Genomic DNA, 18,979 nt, shown 5'->3' on the forward strand with positions numbered 1-18,979 from the left:
GGAGACAAAAAACTTTATCCATGGAGGCAAAGAAGGGAATGTACGAAAGTATAGTGGTACCAACACTTTTGTGGGTGTGAAGCTTGGGTTGTAAATGCTGTGGCGAGGTGGCGGCTGGGGGCAGTGGAGATGTCGTGTCTAAGGGCAGTGTGTGGTGTAAATATTAGGTAGAGAATTTGTAGTGTGGAAATTAAGAGGGCATGTGGAGTTAATAAAAGTACTAGTCAGAGGGCTGAAGAGGGGTTGTTGAGGGGGTTTGGTCGTTTAGAAAGAATGGAACAAAGTAGAATGACTTGGAGAGCGTATTAATCTGTAGGGGAGGGAGAGTGGGGTAGGGGTCGTCCTCGAAAAGGTTGGAGGGAGGGGGTAAAGGAGGTTTTGTGGGTGAGGGGCTTGGACTTCCAGCAAGCATGTGTTTGTGTGTTGGATAGGAGTGAATGGAGACAAATAGTTTTTGGGACCTGGCAATCTGTTGGAATGTGAAGGGATTCAGGGAAACCAGTTAACCAGACTTGAGTCCTGGAAATAAGAAGTACAATGTCTGCACTTTAAAGGAGGGGTTTAGGATATTGGCAGTTTGGTGGGACTTCTAAACTGTCGTATCTGAGCACCTCTACAAAGACAGTGATTATGTATGAGTGATGCTGAAAGTGCTGAATGATGATGATAGTATTTTTCTTTTTGGGTCACCCTGTCTCAGTGGGAAACGATCGATGTGTAAAAAAAAAAAAAAGAACTATTAAGAAAAACCAAAGAAAACTCAGACAAGTGTGTATACATAAATGTGTACTTACATGTGTAGCATGACCTAATTTTAAGTTAAGGTAGCAAGATGTGCCTGTTGTCTTGTGTGTTTATGAGGCAGAAAAAAAACATCAGCACTCCTACCATTATATAAAACAAATACAGGTTTCTTGGCTTAAACTCATTTGGCAGGACAGTAGTACCTTCCTGGGTGGTTGCTGTCTACCAACTTATTATAATTACTACTACTACAAAAGAGATGGTAAAAATTATAAGAGAAAAAGTTTACTGAGTATACCAGGTAGTGTGTGTGGTAAGGTTATTATTGAAAGAATTAGAGGTAATGCAGAGAGCAGGATTGCAGATGAACAAGGAGGCTTTAGAATGGGTAGGGGATGTGAAGATCTTCACAGTTGAAAGTGAACATAGATAAGAGTAAGGTGATGAGGGCATCAAACTAGTTAGGTGAAGAAAAATTGGATATCACATTGGAGGGAGGGAGTTCAGATATTTAGGAGTAGATTTGCCAGCAGATGGGTTTATAAAGAACAAGGTTAACCATAGAATTGATGAAGAAAAAAAGGTGAGTGGTGCATTGAGGTGTCTATGGATACAAAAACTTTATCCATGGAGGTAAAGAAGGGAATGTGTGAGAGTATAGGGGCACCAACACTCTTACATGGGTGTGAAGCATGGGTTGTGAATGTTGCAGTGAGGCAGAGGAGGGTGGAAGCAGTGGAGATGTTGTGTCTAAGGGCAATGTGTGGTGTAAATATTATGCAGAGAATTCGTAGTGTTGAAATTAGGAGGTGTGGAGTTACTAAAAGTAGTGACTCGACTTGACTCACGAAATCGTAATGACACGATTGCAAATAAACCATACCCCGGCCGGGATTGAACCCGCGGTCAGAGTCTCAAAACTCCAGACCGTTGCGTTAGCCACTAGACCAGCTAGCCACAATAAGATTCGTCCAACTAGGTATATTTCTACACCATAAGAAGGTTAGCATAGGCACCACTGTGACCACAAATGCAAGTTTTTACAGACGAATCTCCAGCTAGCGTGGCCGTGACGAACTCTAGCTCAAGCCCCCTCACTGCCATCAACATGACTCACGAAATCGTAATGACACGATTGCAAACAAACCATACCATTCAGAGGAGGGGTTGTTGAGGTTGTTTGGACATTTATAAAGGATGGAACAAAGTAGATTGACTTGGAGGGCATATAAATCTGTAGTGGAAGGAAGGCGGGGTAGGGGTTGGCCTAGGTAAGGATGGAGGGAAGGGGTAAAGGAAGTTTTGTGTGCAGTGGACTTGGACTTCCATCAAATGTGCATGAGTGTGTTAGGAGCAGATGGAGATGAATAGTTTTTATGATTTGACATGCTGTTAGAGTATGAGCAAAATAACATATATGAAGGAATTCAGGGAAACCAGCAAGCCGGACTTGATTTCTGGAGGTGGGAAGTATAGTGCCTGCACTCTGAAGGAGGGGTGTTGATATATGGCAGTTTTTTTTACTCTAGTGTAGGGATGCCTCTGGCAAGACAGTGATGGAGTAAGTGATGATGAAAGTGTTTCTTCTTTTTTGGTTTCTTCTTTTTCGGGTCACCCTGCTCCAGTGGAAAATGGCTGATGTGTTAATAAAAAATATATAAAAGAAGAAAATTAAAAATGAATGAAGAAAAGAGCAGTGCGATGAAAGTAACACAAAGTCTGGGCAATGATAGATTAAAATCAGATTGCAGGAAGGGAATATAGAGGTACATAGTGGATGTGTTTTAATACACTGTCCATCTCCTGCTGAGGTAGTGTGACTCAAAAAAAAAAAAACACTTTTGCTGTCATTTATTCAATTGTGCTAACCTCACAGTTCAGATGACCATCCAAACTGCAGTATCCCCACCCATCCTTCAGAGTGTAGGCACTGTACTTCCCACCTCCAGGACTCAAGTCTGCCTAACTGGCTTCCCTAAATTCCTTCATAATAAATGTTACCTTGCTCACACTCACTCCAACAGCACATCACATCATAAAAAACACTTTCCCCTACTCCTGTCTAACATGCTCACACAATGTAGTATTTAGATACTTGGGAAGAGACTTGTCAGCAGGTGGGCTGTGAAAGATGGGGTGAATCATAAAATAAATAAAGGTAATATAAAGTGGGTGGTGTGTTGAGGCATCCATAGAAAGAAAGGTTGTCTGTGGAGACAAAAAATGGAATGTACCAGTGTATAGTAGTACATACACACTTTTATATGGGTGTGAAGCATGGGTTTTGAATGTTGCTGTGAAATGGAGATGATGGCAGTGGAGATATAATGTTTAAGAATGATGTGTAGCTTGAATATTGTGGAGAGAATTCAGAGCATAGAAATTAGAAGATGATGTGGGGTCACCAAGGGCATAATTTAGAAGGCTGAGGAAGGATTGTTGAGGTGGTTTGGGCATGAAGAGAGGATGGAGAGGGATAGGAAGACAAAGGGGGAGTATAATATGAGGTGGAAGGTAGGAGGGGGTAAAAGAGGCTTTGAGTTTTAAGGGCTTGAAAATCCAGCAGGCTTGTGTAAGTGCATTAAATAGTAGTGAATGGAGACAAATAGTTCTTAATAGATGTGCTGTTGAAGTGTGAGCAAGGTAACTTTTATGAAGGTATTTAGGGAAACCAGTTAGATGACCTTGAGTCAGGAGGTGGGAAGTACAGTGCCTGCACCTGAAGGAGTGGGGATGTTGCAGTCAGAGGGTAATCTGAGCTGTGATATCAGCACACTTCTGGAAAGACAGTGATTAGATGAATGATGGTCAGTGTGTTTCCTTCTTTGGGTCACCTTGCCTTAGCAGATGTCCATTAAGTTAAAAAAAAAAAACTCGGGCAGTCTCCCACTTAGGTAGTGTGACTTGACAAAGAAGAAAACACTTTCACTGCCACTAAACCATTGTCTTGCCAGAAACAGTTTGGAAGGGTATTTGAAACATAGTGTCAGCTGTCTCTGGCAAGACAGTGATAAAGTGAGTGATGGTGAAAGTGTTTCTTCTTTTTTTGGGGGGTCACCCTGCTTTGGTGGGAGACAGGTGGTGTGGTAAAGAAACAAAATTAAGCCTATGAGGAATTACATCTATCACCTTAAGGTGTACATAATCTTTTTTTGTGTACAAGTCACAGTAAAAATTCATTATTATTCATTAATTTTTTAATTTATATTAATTTACCTGATAGAGCACTACTATTTAACAAGACAAATAACCAGTATCATTACACTTCACAATATTTTTTTTATTTAGCAAAGCTGAGCACATTTGCAGTATAGTGTTACAGTATATGATAGTTACATAGTGAGAACAATGTTTTCACTGTCCCATTCCATCATGCAGGATGAGTCGCATGCATAATGTTGAAATGTATCAGCCTCAGCTGGGAGACTTTATTTAGGTCATGAAGATATTGTCAAGTATTCCACTATGGCACCTTCAAAGGTTGCTTGTCAGCAGAGCTGGAGTTACTACTACATAGGAATAACCATGTGACATAGCCTAGGGATACTGGCTTTCTCATGTTAATTAGTGGATTTCTATAATTTATTTTTAGTCACTTGTGAAATTATCAAGATTACTTTGTGTTAACTTAGCTCCAGCACACTTTCCTGAGAAGCTGGGTCGTGTGGTAGTAAGGCTGGGTCAAACTGCAGTGTTGCGCTGCCCAGCGCATGGTGACCGTCCTATAGATATTCTATGGTCAGTTGATGGCCGTCGCCTTGACCCTCATGCAGATCCTAGGTGAGTTACTGTATGTGTACCTTCAATGCATGACTCTTGGCTGTCTATTTTGGCATAATTTTTACCTCGTTCATTTCCATTTCCTTGTTCAGAATCTTAACCAGATATTTTATTTGCATTCAAGTTTCAGAGAGGCTAGAAGAGCATTTAAAGGGGATGAAAGAGCATTTAATGATGCTCAAAGAGCATTTAATCTGTTAACTGTCCAATTGTAGATCTACATTGTCACTGCTAACTCTGAATATTTTGAAATTTTCTTGTTAAAAAAAGTATGCAATTTTCTGTGTGTAATAAGACCAAAAAAAAAAAAAATTTTAGGGTCAGTACTTACCAAGATATAAGACCGTGAAGTTGGCACTAGATGCTCACCTGACAGCTTGCTCTGTAGACTTTGCCCTGTGCAGTTGCAGAAGCTCTGACTCTCATCTTTACAGTCTTCCTTCGATCCCCGTTGGGGAGGGGAAGCTTTACCTTTATTGTCGTCATCTTTGATCTTTCATGATGAACTATTCTAATCGTGTTAAGATTAAACCTTGCAGGGGAACTGTAAATGACTCTTCAAAACTTGCACTTGCAGCTGTCATTAGGGGCGGCTTGCAAGTGAAGTGACACTATTCTGACGCTCCAAGATGCCTTCATTGTTGTGTGTAATGATGATGTTGAGGCTGAAAAGCTACTTGCCTCTTCCACCACCATCACTCTCACTGACCAAGGCTTTACCGTCATGTCCTCCATGGCTTTAAGGGCCAAGAGGACTGTCTTCCTCAGGAAACTAGACAAACTTCTTTCTTCACAACCCATTGATGACCTCAAGACCTCCATTGAAGACCAGAACTCCTGGGCTACAGTGGAGCGCATTACCAAAATTCTTACTGCTTCATCCATGTTTAAAATCACATTGATGTGACCATGGTTGCCCATGCTGTGGCTGAGGGTCTGGCCATCTATTATTACTTCATAAGCCCCAGTTATATTGAAGCAGAAAGGTACAACCATATCCCACAATGCTGGAATTGCTATTCTTATATGCACAGCACTAAGGACTGCCCCATTAAGGACAGGAAGTTCTGCACGACTTGTGGTTGTGAGGGTCACGATTTCAAGACATGCTCCACTACCACTTCAACACCAACTTACCTGAACTGCAAGAGCAACCACCACACTCTTGCTGCAAAATGTCCTACACAGCGTGAAATGTTGAAAAAACTCAAGAAGCAGCACAGAAGAAGTCCTCTTCTAGATCTCCCACTTAGGCTACTATCACCAAATTACAGGCAGATACTACTAAACTTCTCCAGGCTGCTCAAGCCTCCACCACCACCACCTTCATACCTGTGACCCAACCAAAATTTACTACTGTATGATGTATGCCAATATGCAGAATATGTCTCTCCCTGGAACCTTCAACACCACCATTAATGAGCTCTTCAGAATGAACATGCCAGAGTTTACTTTCCCTGCTTCCCCACCTTCTTCAGCCATACTCAAGACCACCTCAAATTATGTCAATGTTTCCATACCAGTAAGCTCTAACAGCTCCACTACCACCACCACCTTCATGTGATGAGACTCCTCCAAATTCCACCAATGAGAGGCCACAGTTGACTTATTCCACCACTACTGCAGTGGACCAGTCAGCCAGCACCATCGAAGACTCGCCCTCTGTATCCTCTTTTGGGGAAGAGGAGGAAGATGTTGATGACTCCTGCATCAGCTCACCTACTTAGGGCAACCTGACTTTCTATACATCTCCTTTGAATGAGGACACCATGACCTGCACAGAACTGTACAAAGGGCTCTGTGCAAGGTCTGTTAAATTCACTTGTGAGACTCCACACCATTTCACTCTAAACAAAGTTCTGGAGCTCATCAAACCACTCCACTTTACTTTTGGTAACAAAACAAAACTGTACCACTTCTCCAGAACTAATTTCAAGAAATTTGAGAATGACTATTCACTAAATGCTCCACATTAAATAACACCTACAACTGAGCTGCCTCTATTGTCCCCACCTACCTCCCTTCCTGTGACCAAGCCTGCTGCAAGCTACCCAAGAACCAAGACTTCCACCAACTAAGAACAATGCATTCTTGTCCTCCGGCTACCTCTCCTGCTTCTTCAGTCCTTTCCATGAGTGTCTAGCTGCTGGGTTAAGCCCTGACACTATCTCTTTTACTCATAACTTTCCTCTCACTAGTCTACTCTTCCCTGCTCACCCCACTTTCTTGCTCACCTCACTTCCCCGCTCACCCCACAAAGGTCTTACTTAAACTTTCTTGTCCTGCAACATGGAGTCCTGCCACTCCCAGAAATGTTTTTGATATACCTTTTTTGTTTTTAATTTATATAATTTTTATGTTCTGATAACTACACTTTGTAGTAATTCTTGTGATTTCATAGCCAGTGTTTGTTCTGACACTAATATTAGGTACTGAAATAGTACTCAAATAATCACAAACACACTGACAGGTGAACATTTTCAAATGTCTTGGTCACATACTATTGTCGAGAAATATATACAAAGTATTTATAGGTCCCAGCAATGTTTTAGACATGCTGGAGTATATATGAAACTCCTTGAAGCACAGTGTAAGATGAATGTCACTCCACTGCTGACAGTGCACCACTCTGATATTGATGACTGTGCACTGCTCCAGTGAACCTTAACTTTATTTGTTTTCACTGTTACATATGTCTGTCTAGCTCTGTCTCTGTTTATCTGTCTCTGCTTATCTGTCTTTCTAACTGCTTGTGTGTCTGTCTTCCTGTCTCTCTGTCTGCTTCTCTCTCTGTCTCAAAGAGAGAGCCACTTATGAACCAACAGGTATTACACACAATGCAGAGTCTGATTCCTGAACAAGTGAAAATGTGTATTACTTGCCAGTCATGCTTATTATGTCTTATATCTACCATCACAGTATAGCACTGTCTGGATTTTTTGGGTTATCCTAGGTAATTTACTCTATGTATGATAACTGTATTTATGTGTACCTGTGAGATAGAGACAGACAGACAGACATAAACAGAGATAGACAGAGACAGAAATAGAGATAGACACAAACAGAAATAGACACAGACAGAAATACAGTGGAACCTCTACTTGTGAGCGCATCCACGTGCGAGTTTTTCCGTACGAGCAGTCAATGGGTCAATTTTTTATTTCCTTACACGAGCAAAATTTCCATAAGCAAGCAGACCTCAAGACAGGTTCCTTGACACTGGTGAGGGGCTCTTGCTCTTGATCTAGGGAATTGTATCTCATTTGTTTGTTGGACTATCTTATTGAAACTTGGGCAATGTATGATGGAAAGATGCTTCTTAATGTACACCAAAAATGAAAGAAATCTAAGCATAAATAATGGAGTTCACTTCTCAGCATTTGCCACCTCTTAGCAGTATTTTCGTATGGTTTTTTTGGTTGTATTCTCGTTTTTTGGTCTCATTTGATAGAATGGAAGATATATTACAGAAATAGGTATGATTTTGATTGCTTTCACAACAAAAAGTACCTTGAAATTGAGCTCAACACAGGAGAAATGTTCGATTGTTTTGGCTATGTTCAAGAGTAAACAGTAAACTGTCCATTCCAATATGCAGTCATGAATGGGTTGACATTATTTATACAATTATTGCAATAAGACATAACAGTAAATCTTATATTTATTTATTTAGTAATTTTAGCATACATACAGAGGTACAAAAAAATACAGGTAAGAGCAGCATGCCAAAGCCACTTATATGCATAGCATTACGGGCTGGCTTAAACTTAACTTAAGATTAACTAAGCAATGATGAAATCAGTGATAAAACATTATTGTAAACAGATAGGTAGTAGGTTGGTAGACAGCAACCACCCAGGGAAGTACTACCGTCCTGCCAGATGACTGTGAAACAGAAACCTGTAACTGTTTTGCATGATGGTAGGATTGCTGTTTTCTTTTTCTGTCTCATAAGCACGCTAGATAACAGGGATATCTTGCTACTCCTACTTACACTTTGGTCACACTTCACAGACATGCACATGCATATATATGTACATACATCTAGGTTTTCTCCTTTTTCTAAATAGCTCTTGTTCTTCTTTATTTCTTCTATTGTCCATGGGGAAGTGGAAAAGAATCTTTCCTCCGTAAGCCATGCGTGTCGTATGAGGCGACTAAAATGCCGGGAGCAATGGGCTAGTAACCCCTTCTCCTGTAGACATTTACTAAAAAAGAGAAGAAGAAAAACTTTATAAAACTCGGATGCTTAAATGTGCGTGGATGTAGTGCGGATGACAAGAAACAGATGATTGCTGATGTTATGAATGAAAAGAAGTTGGATGTCCTGGCCCTAAGCGAAACAAAGCTGAAGGGGGTAGGGGAGTTTCAGTGGGGGGAAATAAATGGGATTAAATCTGGAGTATCTGAGAGAGTTAGAGCAAAGGAAGGGGTAGCAGTAATGTTGAATGATCAGTTATGGAAGGAGAAAAGAGAATATGAATGTGTAAATTCAAGAATTATGTGGATTAAAGTAAAGGTTGGATGCGAGAAGTGGGTCATAATAAGCGTGTATGCACCTGGAGAAGAGAGAAATGCAGAGGAGAGAGAGAGATTTTGGGAGATGTTAAGTGAATGTATAGGAGCCTTTGAACCAAGTGAGAGAGTAATTGTGGTAGGGGACCTGAATGCTAAAGTAGGAGAAACTTTTAGAGAGGGTGTGGTAGGTAAGTTTGGGGTGCCAGGTGTAAATGATAATGGGAGCCCTTTCATTGAACTTTGTATAGAAAGGGGTTTAGTTATAGGTAATACATATTTTAAGAAAAAGAGGATAAATAAGTATACAAAATATGATGTAGGGCGAAATGACAGTAGTTTGTTGGATTATGTATTGGTAGATAAAAGGCTGTTGAGTAGACTTCAGGATGTACATGTTTAAAGAGGGGCCACAGATATATCAGATCACTTTCTAGTTGTAGCTACACTGAGAGTAAAAGGTAGATGGGATACAAGGAGAATAGAAGTATCAGGGTAGAGAGAGGTGAAGGTTTATAAACTAAAAGAGGAGGCAGTTAGTGTAAGATATAAGCAGCTATTGGAGGATAGATGGGCTAATGAGAGCATAGGCAATGGGGTCGAAGAGGTATGGGGTAGGTTTAAAAATGTAGTGTTAGAGTGTTCAGCAGAAGTTTGTGGTTACAGGAAAGTGGGTGCGGGAGGGAAGAGGAGCGATTGGTGGAATGAAAGATGGTGGACAGGTACACAGGTACAAAGGATAATATAAAGGTTGGAGTTGAATATACAAACTTGAAAATTTGGCAACAAAATGTTATGGGAAGTATAAAATAATGTTTAATGTACAAAAGTAAAATTGACTGGTAGTAAATATGGTGTTTAATAAAATTTTAGTAAGTAATAATGATTACAAAAAAGTGAAAAAGTAATGTTTATTTCATTCAATATTGCACTGGTAGTTATACTAGAGGTTATATGGCAGTACAAGGTAATTAAGAGTACTCTAAGATAGTAAATGTGGTATTAAAACAGGTAGAGGTAATTAGACAAGTAATGGTTATTAAATGTCAAAAATGTTAAGAGTAAATTGAAATTATAGTAAAAATGATAATTATTAATTTTAGTAAGTAATATCAATTGATAGTATTTAAAAAAATATGAGGTAGTAATATGGACAGAGAAAGTATCAATTCAGCTAATGTTTAAGCAAACAATATTAAATAAGAAAATTACATAAGGTGACTTATGCTTACTAGTAAAATCACAAAATGAGGTAGTTGATTATTTAATTACTAAGAGATTGTACAATGAAATTTGAACAATAATGGAGCAAAACATACACTACACTATGTAGGCTTTTAGGTTGGACATTGTTTAGTTATTCTCTGTAAGATTAGTATCCCTGAGAAATCGTGATAGATCATTCTCGTTCGTTATTGTGTACAGTTGACCTACATTTGTTTTCCTAACAAGAATTTTCCCATCTCGTGTGAAGTATTGGTGTATTGTGTCATTATTCTCCCGCTTAAGTTTTCTGACTCTATACAGGAGGTTCTGACGTTTTTTGGTAAGACACTCGTTTATGTATACCTCTTTCTTTACTTTAATAGATGCAATAATTAAGTCTTTTTTCCTGTCATGTGAGTGGAATCTAAGCATAACACTTTTTCTACCATGGGATCCTAGTAACCTGGCTTCTTTTATTTCTGACTCTGGTACAATAACACTTGTTTGGTCCTTCATGATCTGCAGAGTAATTTCTTTACTGTTTGTTTGGTTCATATCACTGGGAAAAAGTGGACTGTTAACTATTACTGCGTCCGATAGTTTATCTTGCTCAGTTTTATCTTCTTGGAGAGCAAAGTAGTCACTGAACTGGTTATCTAAGTTGTTCTTCCATTCTTTTACTGCTTCTTCAACCTTTGTATTAAGAGATATTATTTGTTGGGTATGGCTATGTTACGTTGGTTTATCCCGTATTACTTTGATAGTAAGGTTCTCACTACATGTTCTAGTGTGGGGTAGCTTTTTACTTACTGGCCTTATCTGTCTAGGGGTAATACTTACACTATGGCTGATCATCCTGAGTGTCTCTGATATCCTTTCACCAGCCCTCTTCACAGGTTATGTAAACTACTACTATAAAAATATAACTGTATTCTCAATAGATATGTACAGAATATACAATTACAGCCTCACATTTTCAAAACAAAGATCTACACACTCCATAGCTGTTCTCCACATGGTGTTTTCCAACAACTTTTGTCCTCTCTTCTTGACATAATTCTGGGCTAACCAGTGTTTTGACACACTTTAGTCACCCTGGGTATGGTGGCCACAACTTAACTTATAAAAACTCACCCCCTGGAGCACACACAATGCCCCAAAAGATAGAAGAAGGACCCAGAGATCCTGCCAGGTTGAAGGTCAGCCACAGAGAGGGAGCCTCAGTCAGAGGGAGAGAGAGAAAGACTAGCTAAGCTCCTCCCACCAAAACAAAAGACTGTTGTCAAGCACAATTCTCCAGTTACCACAATTCTACCACACCTTAATTTTACTTTTATAAAAAGAAATACAACTTTATAAACTACTTATTTAAATTGTGTGTTTGTGTCTATAGTATAACCTATTATATTGAGAAAAATAGGCTTGACCCAGCTGCCTCTCAGTCATAAGGTTGATCAGCCCTTATGACATTTAGAACTGAGTCCCCATCAATTCAATATAATTAGGTATTCCAGAGTAACTGTTACTTATAAATACATGTTGGGTCCTATAGCCCCATAACACCCCCACCTCCAGACGAAGTCTCACAAAAGCTAGCTGTGTCCCTCAGGATACGGCTAGTAAAAAGTATATTGCTTAAGTCTGAAGGTGGTAAACAAGACTACTAGAAATGCTACATATTTCCTAGCACCATAACTACTCTTCACTTTACTGTTATTTACAACAGATTGCAGAATTTTTTTAGAAAAGCATTTTAACCATACCCATATACTCAAGGGTGTAACTATTTACAATTTTAGTGACTTTTAAACAATACACATTACAATGCAAAAATTGCACACAATGCCCACTGTGAAAGCCCGTACCAACAGGCCTGTGCCTCTGCTACGGTAATCCAGCAAGCAACTGGTACTCCAGGGTGGCATCTTCCTGATCAGGAGACGAGAGTAGAGCCAAACCCAGAGCAGTCAGGTGTACACCAGGCAGGAAACTTCACAAAACATGTCAAGGTGTCTCTCACTTGGTGGCCGAACCAAACAGTGAGACTTCCAGTCAACACTCACGATCCTTAACATGGTCAGGCACTCAAGCCCATCTTCCGAGGTCCCACTCCACACAGATCCTCCAAACTTATGAAGAGGAGGCTGACATAGAACATGGAGGGGTCCAAGGGACCACAAAGGCAAATCGTCGGGCCGTTTTGTATATAGAGCACACCAAGACACAACATCACATACCTTCCTGAACATCTCATGTTACCGAAGGTTGTCAACCACTGCCTCAACTCACATTTACGTACACCCTGACCCTCGTCACACTTTTGGCTCCGACTCGACTCCTTCACAGTCAGATGGCTGGTAGGGAGTACTCAGGCTCGCTGAGAGTTCACCACTGCAAACACAACAAGGTCAGCACATGACAAACACTATATACAAAGTACGCACTATGCATCTACATGAAACATCTAGAGAGAGCATCAGCAACCACATTCTCTGAGCCTTTTATATATTTAACTTTCAAATTAAAAGGCTGTAGGAACAAAGCCCATCTTAAGAGTCTTTGATTGTGGTTTCTCATTCTTTGCAAAAACCTCAGAGGGTTATGGTCACTATACACTATTACAGGATGTGGGGAAGCACTGATATAAACTTCAAATTTCTGCACAGCCAACACCAAAGCCAAAGCCTCTTTCTCTACAGTTGCATAACCACGTTGATGCTTTTTTAATTTGGCTGAATGGTAACAAACTGGCTGAAGGCTGTCTCTCTCATCACCCTGCAACAACACTGCACCTACCCCTACATCACTAGCATCCACTTGTGTAGAGAGAAGGGGCATTCAAACTCAGGACTTTTCAAGATAGGAGCATTCCCTAATAACATTTTCACGTTTTCAAAAGCCCTGTCACACTTGCTGTCCCAGTTGAATTGAACTTTGGGACTGGTCAAAGTTGTCAGTGGTGACGTTACCTGGGAGAGGTTAGGGCAGAATCGTCTGTAATAACCCACCATGCCCAGGAACCTCATCACTACCTTCCGATTCTGTGGTCTAGGAAAATTTATAATGGCCTCCACCCTAGCATGAATTGGGGCAACTTTTCCCTGACCAACTACATATCCTAAGAATTGTACACTGGCTTGGCCAAACTCACTTTTGCTCAAATTGATGGTTAGTTTGGCTTGGGATAAACATTCAAACAACTTTTGTAATCTTACCAAGTGAGTTTCCCACTGGTTACTGAATACCACAATATCATCTAGATAGGCCTGCACACCATCCAACCCCCTTATGACAGTATTTATACGACGCTGGAAGGTGGCAGGAGCATTTTTTAACCCAAAAGGAAGAACATTATATTGAAATAACCCATCTGGAGTGACGAAGGCTGAAATTTCCTTGGCTCGCTGGGTGAGGGGTATCTGATAATAACCTTTAAGTAAGTCCAGTTTGCTCACAAACTTTGCCCCTCCCACAGCATCAATCACATCATCCATATGTGGCAAAGGGTAACAGTCAGCCTTCGTTACTTCATTTACTCTGCGATAGTCAGTGCACATACACATAGATCCATCAGGTTTGGGAACCATCAGGCATGGAGATGCCCACTGACTCTCGCTAGGCACTACAAACTGGTTTTGAAGGAGGAATTTCACTTCTTCCTCCATGTGAAGTTGTTTTGTTGGGTTCATGCGGTAAGGAGCCTGCTTTATTGGAACAGCTTCCCCGACATCCACATCATGGGGAGGCAATTTACTTACTTTGGGTACATCCCCAAACAAATCTGGAAATTTTTGGAGTAACTGAACCAAGTCACAGGCTCCCTGTACACTGAGTCCCTTCATGTGTGCCAAGGGATTTTGCAAGATGGCTGAATTGCACAGCCTTACTTCTGTTGTTACAGGAAGTTTTTCAGTATCGTCACACTCAACTTTTACAAAAAGAAATACAACTTTATAAGCTACTTATTTAAATTGTGTGTTTATGTGTCTATAGTATAACCTATTATATTGAGAAAAATAGGCTTGACCCAGCTGCCTCTCAGTCATAAGGTTGATCAGCCCTTATGACATTTAGAACCGAGTCCCCATCAATTCAATATAATTAGGTATTCCAGAGTAACTGTTACTTATAAATACATGTTGGGTCCTATAGCCCCATAACAGGCTATCTATGACTGCTTGGATGGTCTTGTCACAGTTAGTCATTCCTGGTGTTGATAACTTTTGTTCAAGACTGAGGATTTTGTTCTCGAGTTGTGTCATCCTGGTGTCTTGTTTTGTTAGCGTCTCTCGAAGATTCATATTTTCAATAACTAAGTTGGAGATGCATGTTTTTAGGGTATCTGGATCGTTGGTCATACCTGAGAGACTACTTGGTAGGTTGAATCCGGGGAAGAGAGAGGAGGATGGGCTGGTGGCAGCCATGTTTGTTGTTATTGTTGTGGTGTCGCCTTGAGCTGTGGTGAGTGGGGTGGTTGCTGGGCCGGCATCCTCCTGGCTACACTTGTTGAATAGTTGATTTTTCGGTGTTTTCTTGCTGGCCTTGGTGCTGTTTCCTCTTAGATTGCGCCTCGTAATACTACAGGAATTGTTGTAGTTAAGAAGAAGTTGTAGTTATACAAAGCTTAGGGTTACGTTGTTCGGCTGGCAGCGGGGTGTTGCTTTCGGTTTGTGGGCAGTCTTCATTTGATCTCTATTATTTTCGATTTGTAGGTTTCACTGTTGGTAATCTTTGGTCATTCTGGGTGCTACGTTGGGTAGTGCAGTTTTGCTTGTAACTAGGTCATCATAGGAGCATTGGTAGCTCTGATAGTTGGAGAAAAGTACGGAGCTTGGAAGTCGCTGCTGCCGCTGCCGCTAATAATAATAATAATAATATGTATAATAATATGTATAATAATAATAGTACATATAATAATATAATACAATAAGAATAATATAATACATATAATCAATCAATCAATCAGTCAAGTTTATTCTCTATAAGGATTACAATGCGGGGTTTACAGATTTTGGATATTGTGTGGTTTACATGTTTTAAAATACTAATTACAGAGGGGGCCACTAGGACACCTAGCATGGCTAGGCATTTCGGGCAGACTTAGATTAATTCTAAACTTTAAATTATTGCAGATTATGGTATTAAGGCTAAGTGAGTACACTATAGTTTGTGAGTTTAGCAATGTGAATGCTTTTGTTTTGGCACAATACATAGTGTCTATATTGGAGTATCATAGGCAAGCTTATGACTAGTTAGGCTTCATTATTTTAAGATTAAATTTCGTATTTCTGTGTTTATAGTCAATGGGTGAGTGAGTGTACGTGTGAACCACCAAGTGGTTTACATGTAGTTAGTTGACGGGGTGTATCAGGGAGATGTTTTCTAACGGTAGTTTTGAAAGTGATGAATGTGTCTGCAGTTCTAGAGTTTTGAGGTAGGGTGTTCCAGATTTTAGGCCCTTTGACACATATTGAATTTTTGTAAAGGTTTAGTCGGACATGGGGAATGTCATAGAGATGTTTGTGTCTGGTGTTATGCCTGTGGGTCCTGTCACAACTATCAAGAAAACATTTTAGGTCAAGGTTAATATTGGAATTTAAGGTCCTATAGATGTAGATTGCACAGTAGTAAGTGTGGATGTTCTCAACAGGGAGTAAGTTTAGATCTATGGAGTGGGGGGGGGGGTGTTGCCAGGGATGGGATTTAGTGATTATTCTTACTGTGGCTTTTTGTTGTGTTATTATTGGCTTTAGATGTGTTGCTGCAGTTGATCCCCAAGCACAAATAGCATAGGTGAGGTATGGATAAATGAGTGAATGGTATAGTGTGAGAAGGGCAGTTTGCGGCACGTAATATCATATCTTGGAGAGGATCCGCACCGTTTTGGATTCTTTTTTTGTTATGTGTTGGATATGGGTGCTAAAATCTAGGTTGTTGTCGAGGTATAGACCTAGAAATTTGCCTTCATTATGTCTGGCAATTAGAGTGTTGTTGATCTTAATGTTAAGTTGCGCAACACCTGCTCTGCTACCAAATATAAGTGTTAAGTGTAAGTTTATTGGCTGTCATCCAAGTCAGAATTTTGAGCAGCTCCTCATTGACCTTGGTGTTGAGGGTGGCAAGATTAGGGTGGGAGATGACGTAAGTCGCGTCGTCAGCAAAGAGAATGGGTTTCAGGTGTTGGAATACGTTTGAAAGATCATTAATGTAAATGAGGAAGAGCAGGGGACCAAGGACACTTCCCTGCAGAACTCCAATATCAAGTGGCCATGTTGATGAGGCTGTGTCTTTAATGGTGACATACTGATACCTATTAGTAAGGTAGGATTTGAAATATGCAAGCACATGGCCTCTTATACCATAATGGTCAAGTTTGTGGAGTAGGATGCCGTGGTCTACTGTGTCAAATGCTTTTCTTAGGTCAATAAAAATTCCTAGCGGATATTCCTTATTCTCCAATGCTGTGTAAAGCAGATCTAGCATTTTTACAATTGCATCATTAGTGCTTTTATTTTTCCTGAATCCAAAATGGCAGGAGTTGAGTATGTTTTGTGCTGTTATAAATGAATATAGTCTCCTGTGCATGAGTTTCTCAAAGATTTTGGATAGCAATGGTAAGTTTGATATTGGCCTATAGTTGTTTACATCTGTAGGGTCACCACCTTTATGTATTGATGTAATAATAATACATATACAATAATAATGTACTATGTAATAATAATTATAATAATAGACGGCTTCAAAAGGCTGTCACTAGATGGCAGTATTTACCACAACATAGAGGGAGCGGTTGTGGCTGCCTCCACCTGTTACATAATGGCATATTTTATTCATTCTAGAGTATATATCAGGTTTCTATGTTATTTATATTGTTTATTATGTCATATTAGATAAACTGTGATAGATAAATAAGCCGTATAGATGATACAGTGGACCCCTGCCTTATGATATTAATCTGTTCCCGAGAGCTCATCATAAGTCAAAATTATTGTTAGCCGAATTAATTTTCTCCATAAGAAATAATGGAAATCAAATTAATCCGTTCTTGACACCCCAAAGTATGAAAAAAAAAAAATTACCACATGAATTATTAATTTTAATACACAAACTGAAGAAGACATGCACAATTACTACTCTGCTAAGAATAGAATACATGACACTTACCTTTATTGAAGATCTGGTGATGATTGATGGGATGGGAGGAGGGGAGAGTGTGGAAGTTATTGTTTAGAAGGGGAATCCCCTTCCATTAGGACTTGTGGTAGGAAGTCCTTTTCCGGGGTTAATTCCCTTCTTCTTTTAATGCCACTAGGACCAGCTTGAGAGTCACAGAACTTCTGTCGCACAACAAATCTGTCCATAGAGCTCTGTACCTCCCCTTCCTTTAAGACTTTCCTAAAATGGGCCATAACATTGTCAATGTACAGGTTGCCAACATGGCTTGCAGTAGCTGTGTCAGGGTGATTTTCATCCATAAAAGTTTGCAGTTCAACCCACTTTGCACACATTTCCTTAATCTCTTTTTTCAATTCCATACTAATTCTCGCCCTTTTTACCACAGGGATGGCACTAGAAGCTTTCTTGGGGTCCATGGTGACTTATTTTGCAGTTACAAGCACTAAAAACACTGGGATAATGTGAAGTGTACTGAATGTATGCTTAGATGCGACTGCACTGGCTGGCTTGTAAACACTGGCGCTGAGGCCACACGCGGGACGCGTCCCGGACGAATTACGTAAGGCGAGTTTTTTATCATGAGGCGAGGCAAAATTTTTGTGTTCAAATGCTGCATATGGCGGATTTAACGTAATGAGATGCGTTCGTGAGGCGGGGATCCACTGTATTAGTGAAATATTCAAGAAGTATTTCGTCATGTCTCTAGACAAACACTCGTCGGCCGCCACTGCCGTCGCCACATATATAATGACATATTTTATTCATTCTAGAGTATGTATCAGGTTTCTATGTTATTTAAATTGTTTATTATGTCATATTAGATGAACTGTGATAGATAAATAATCTGTATAGATAATAGCGAAATATTGAAGAAGTATTTTGTCATGTCTCCAGACAAACACTCGTCAGCTGCCACAGCCACATATATAATGACATATTTTATTCATTCTAGCCCCTTCATGGTCCAAGGCCAAAATCTGAAGGGGCACCCCAGTGTCCAAGAAATTTTGAAAAAAGAAAAAAAAAATAATTTTTTCTTACAGAATTAAAGATAATATTTTTGTGAAGGTAATATAACAAAAAAAAAAATTCTGATCAGTACTGAGATACAGCAGCCTGGAAGTTGACCCAAAATGACCTGGTGGCGGCAACATCAGCGACTTCAGCAAAATCTCATTTTTTTATTTTACATTTTTTATACTTTTTTCTTTTCTTTCCTAATTTTTTTCTTTATCTAGTAACATTTGTGGCCAGTGAGGCCAATATAATATATATTGTATAAGTGTACACTCATTGTATTCAACACAATAACTGCACTAATTTGTTTATCATTATATTGCTTACAAAACTTGTTTACAAGTTTATTGTAAACAAAATGATGAAAATATTAGTGCAGTTATTGTGTTGAATACAATGGTACCATATGGTACAATGGTGCCATAGGGTGCAATGGTACCATATGGTTCAGTGGTACTATATGGTACAATGGCACTATGATACAATGGTACCATATGGTAGAACATGGTACAATGGTACCATATGATACAGTAGTACCATA

General features: G+C 39.7%; 1 protein-coding gene across 1 annotated transcript in view; it reads left to right on the top strand.

Moving 5' to 3' along the window:
* The window catches only part of LOC128687076 (cell adhesion molecule Dscam1), a 422,243-nt gene that overhangs the window by 63,891 nt on the left and 339,373 nt on the right, over positions 1–18,979 (top strand). The window contains exon 5 of the mRNA XM_070082112.1: positions 4,377–4,524. Within this exon, the coding sequence (XP_069938213.1) occupies positions 4,377–4,524 (148 nt within the window). The remainder of the gene's footprint in view (positions 1–4,376; positions 4,525–18,979) is intronic.

Source organism: Cherax quadricarinatus, chromosome 7, assembly GCF_038502225.1.
Source record: "Cherax quadricarinatus isolate ZL_2023a chromosome 7, ASM3850222v1, whole genome shotgun sequence".
Classification (NCBI taxonomy): Eukaryota; Metazoa; Arthropoda; class Malacostraca; order Decapoda; family Parastacidae; genus Cherax; species Cherax quadricarinatus.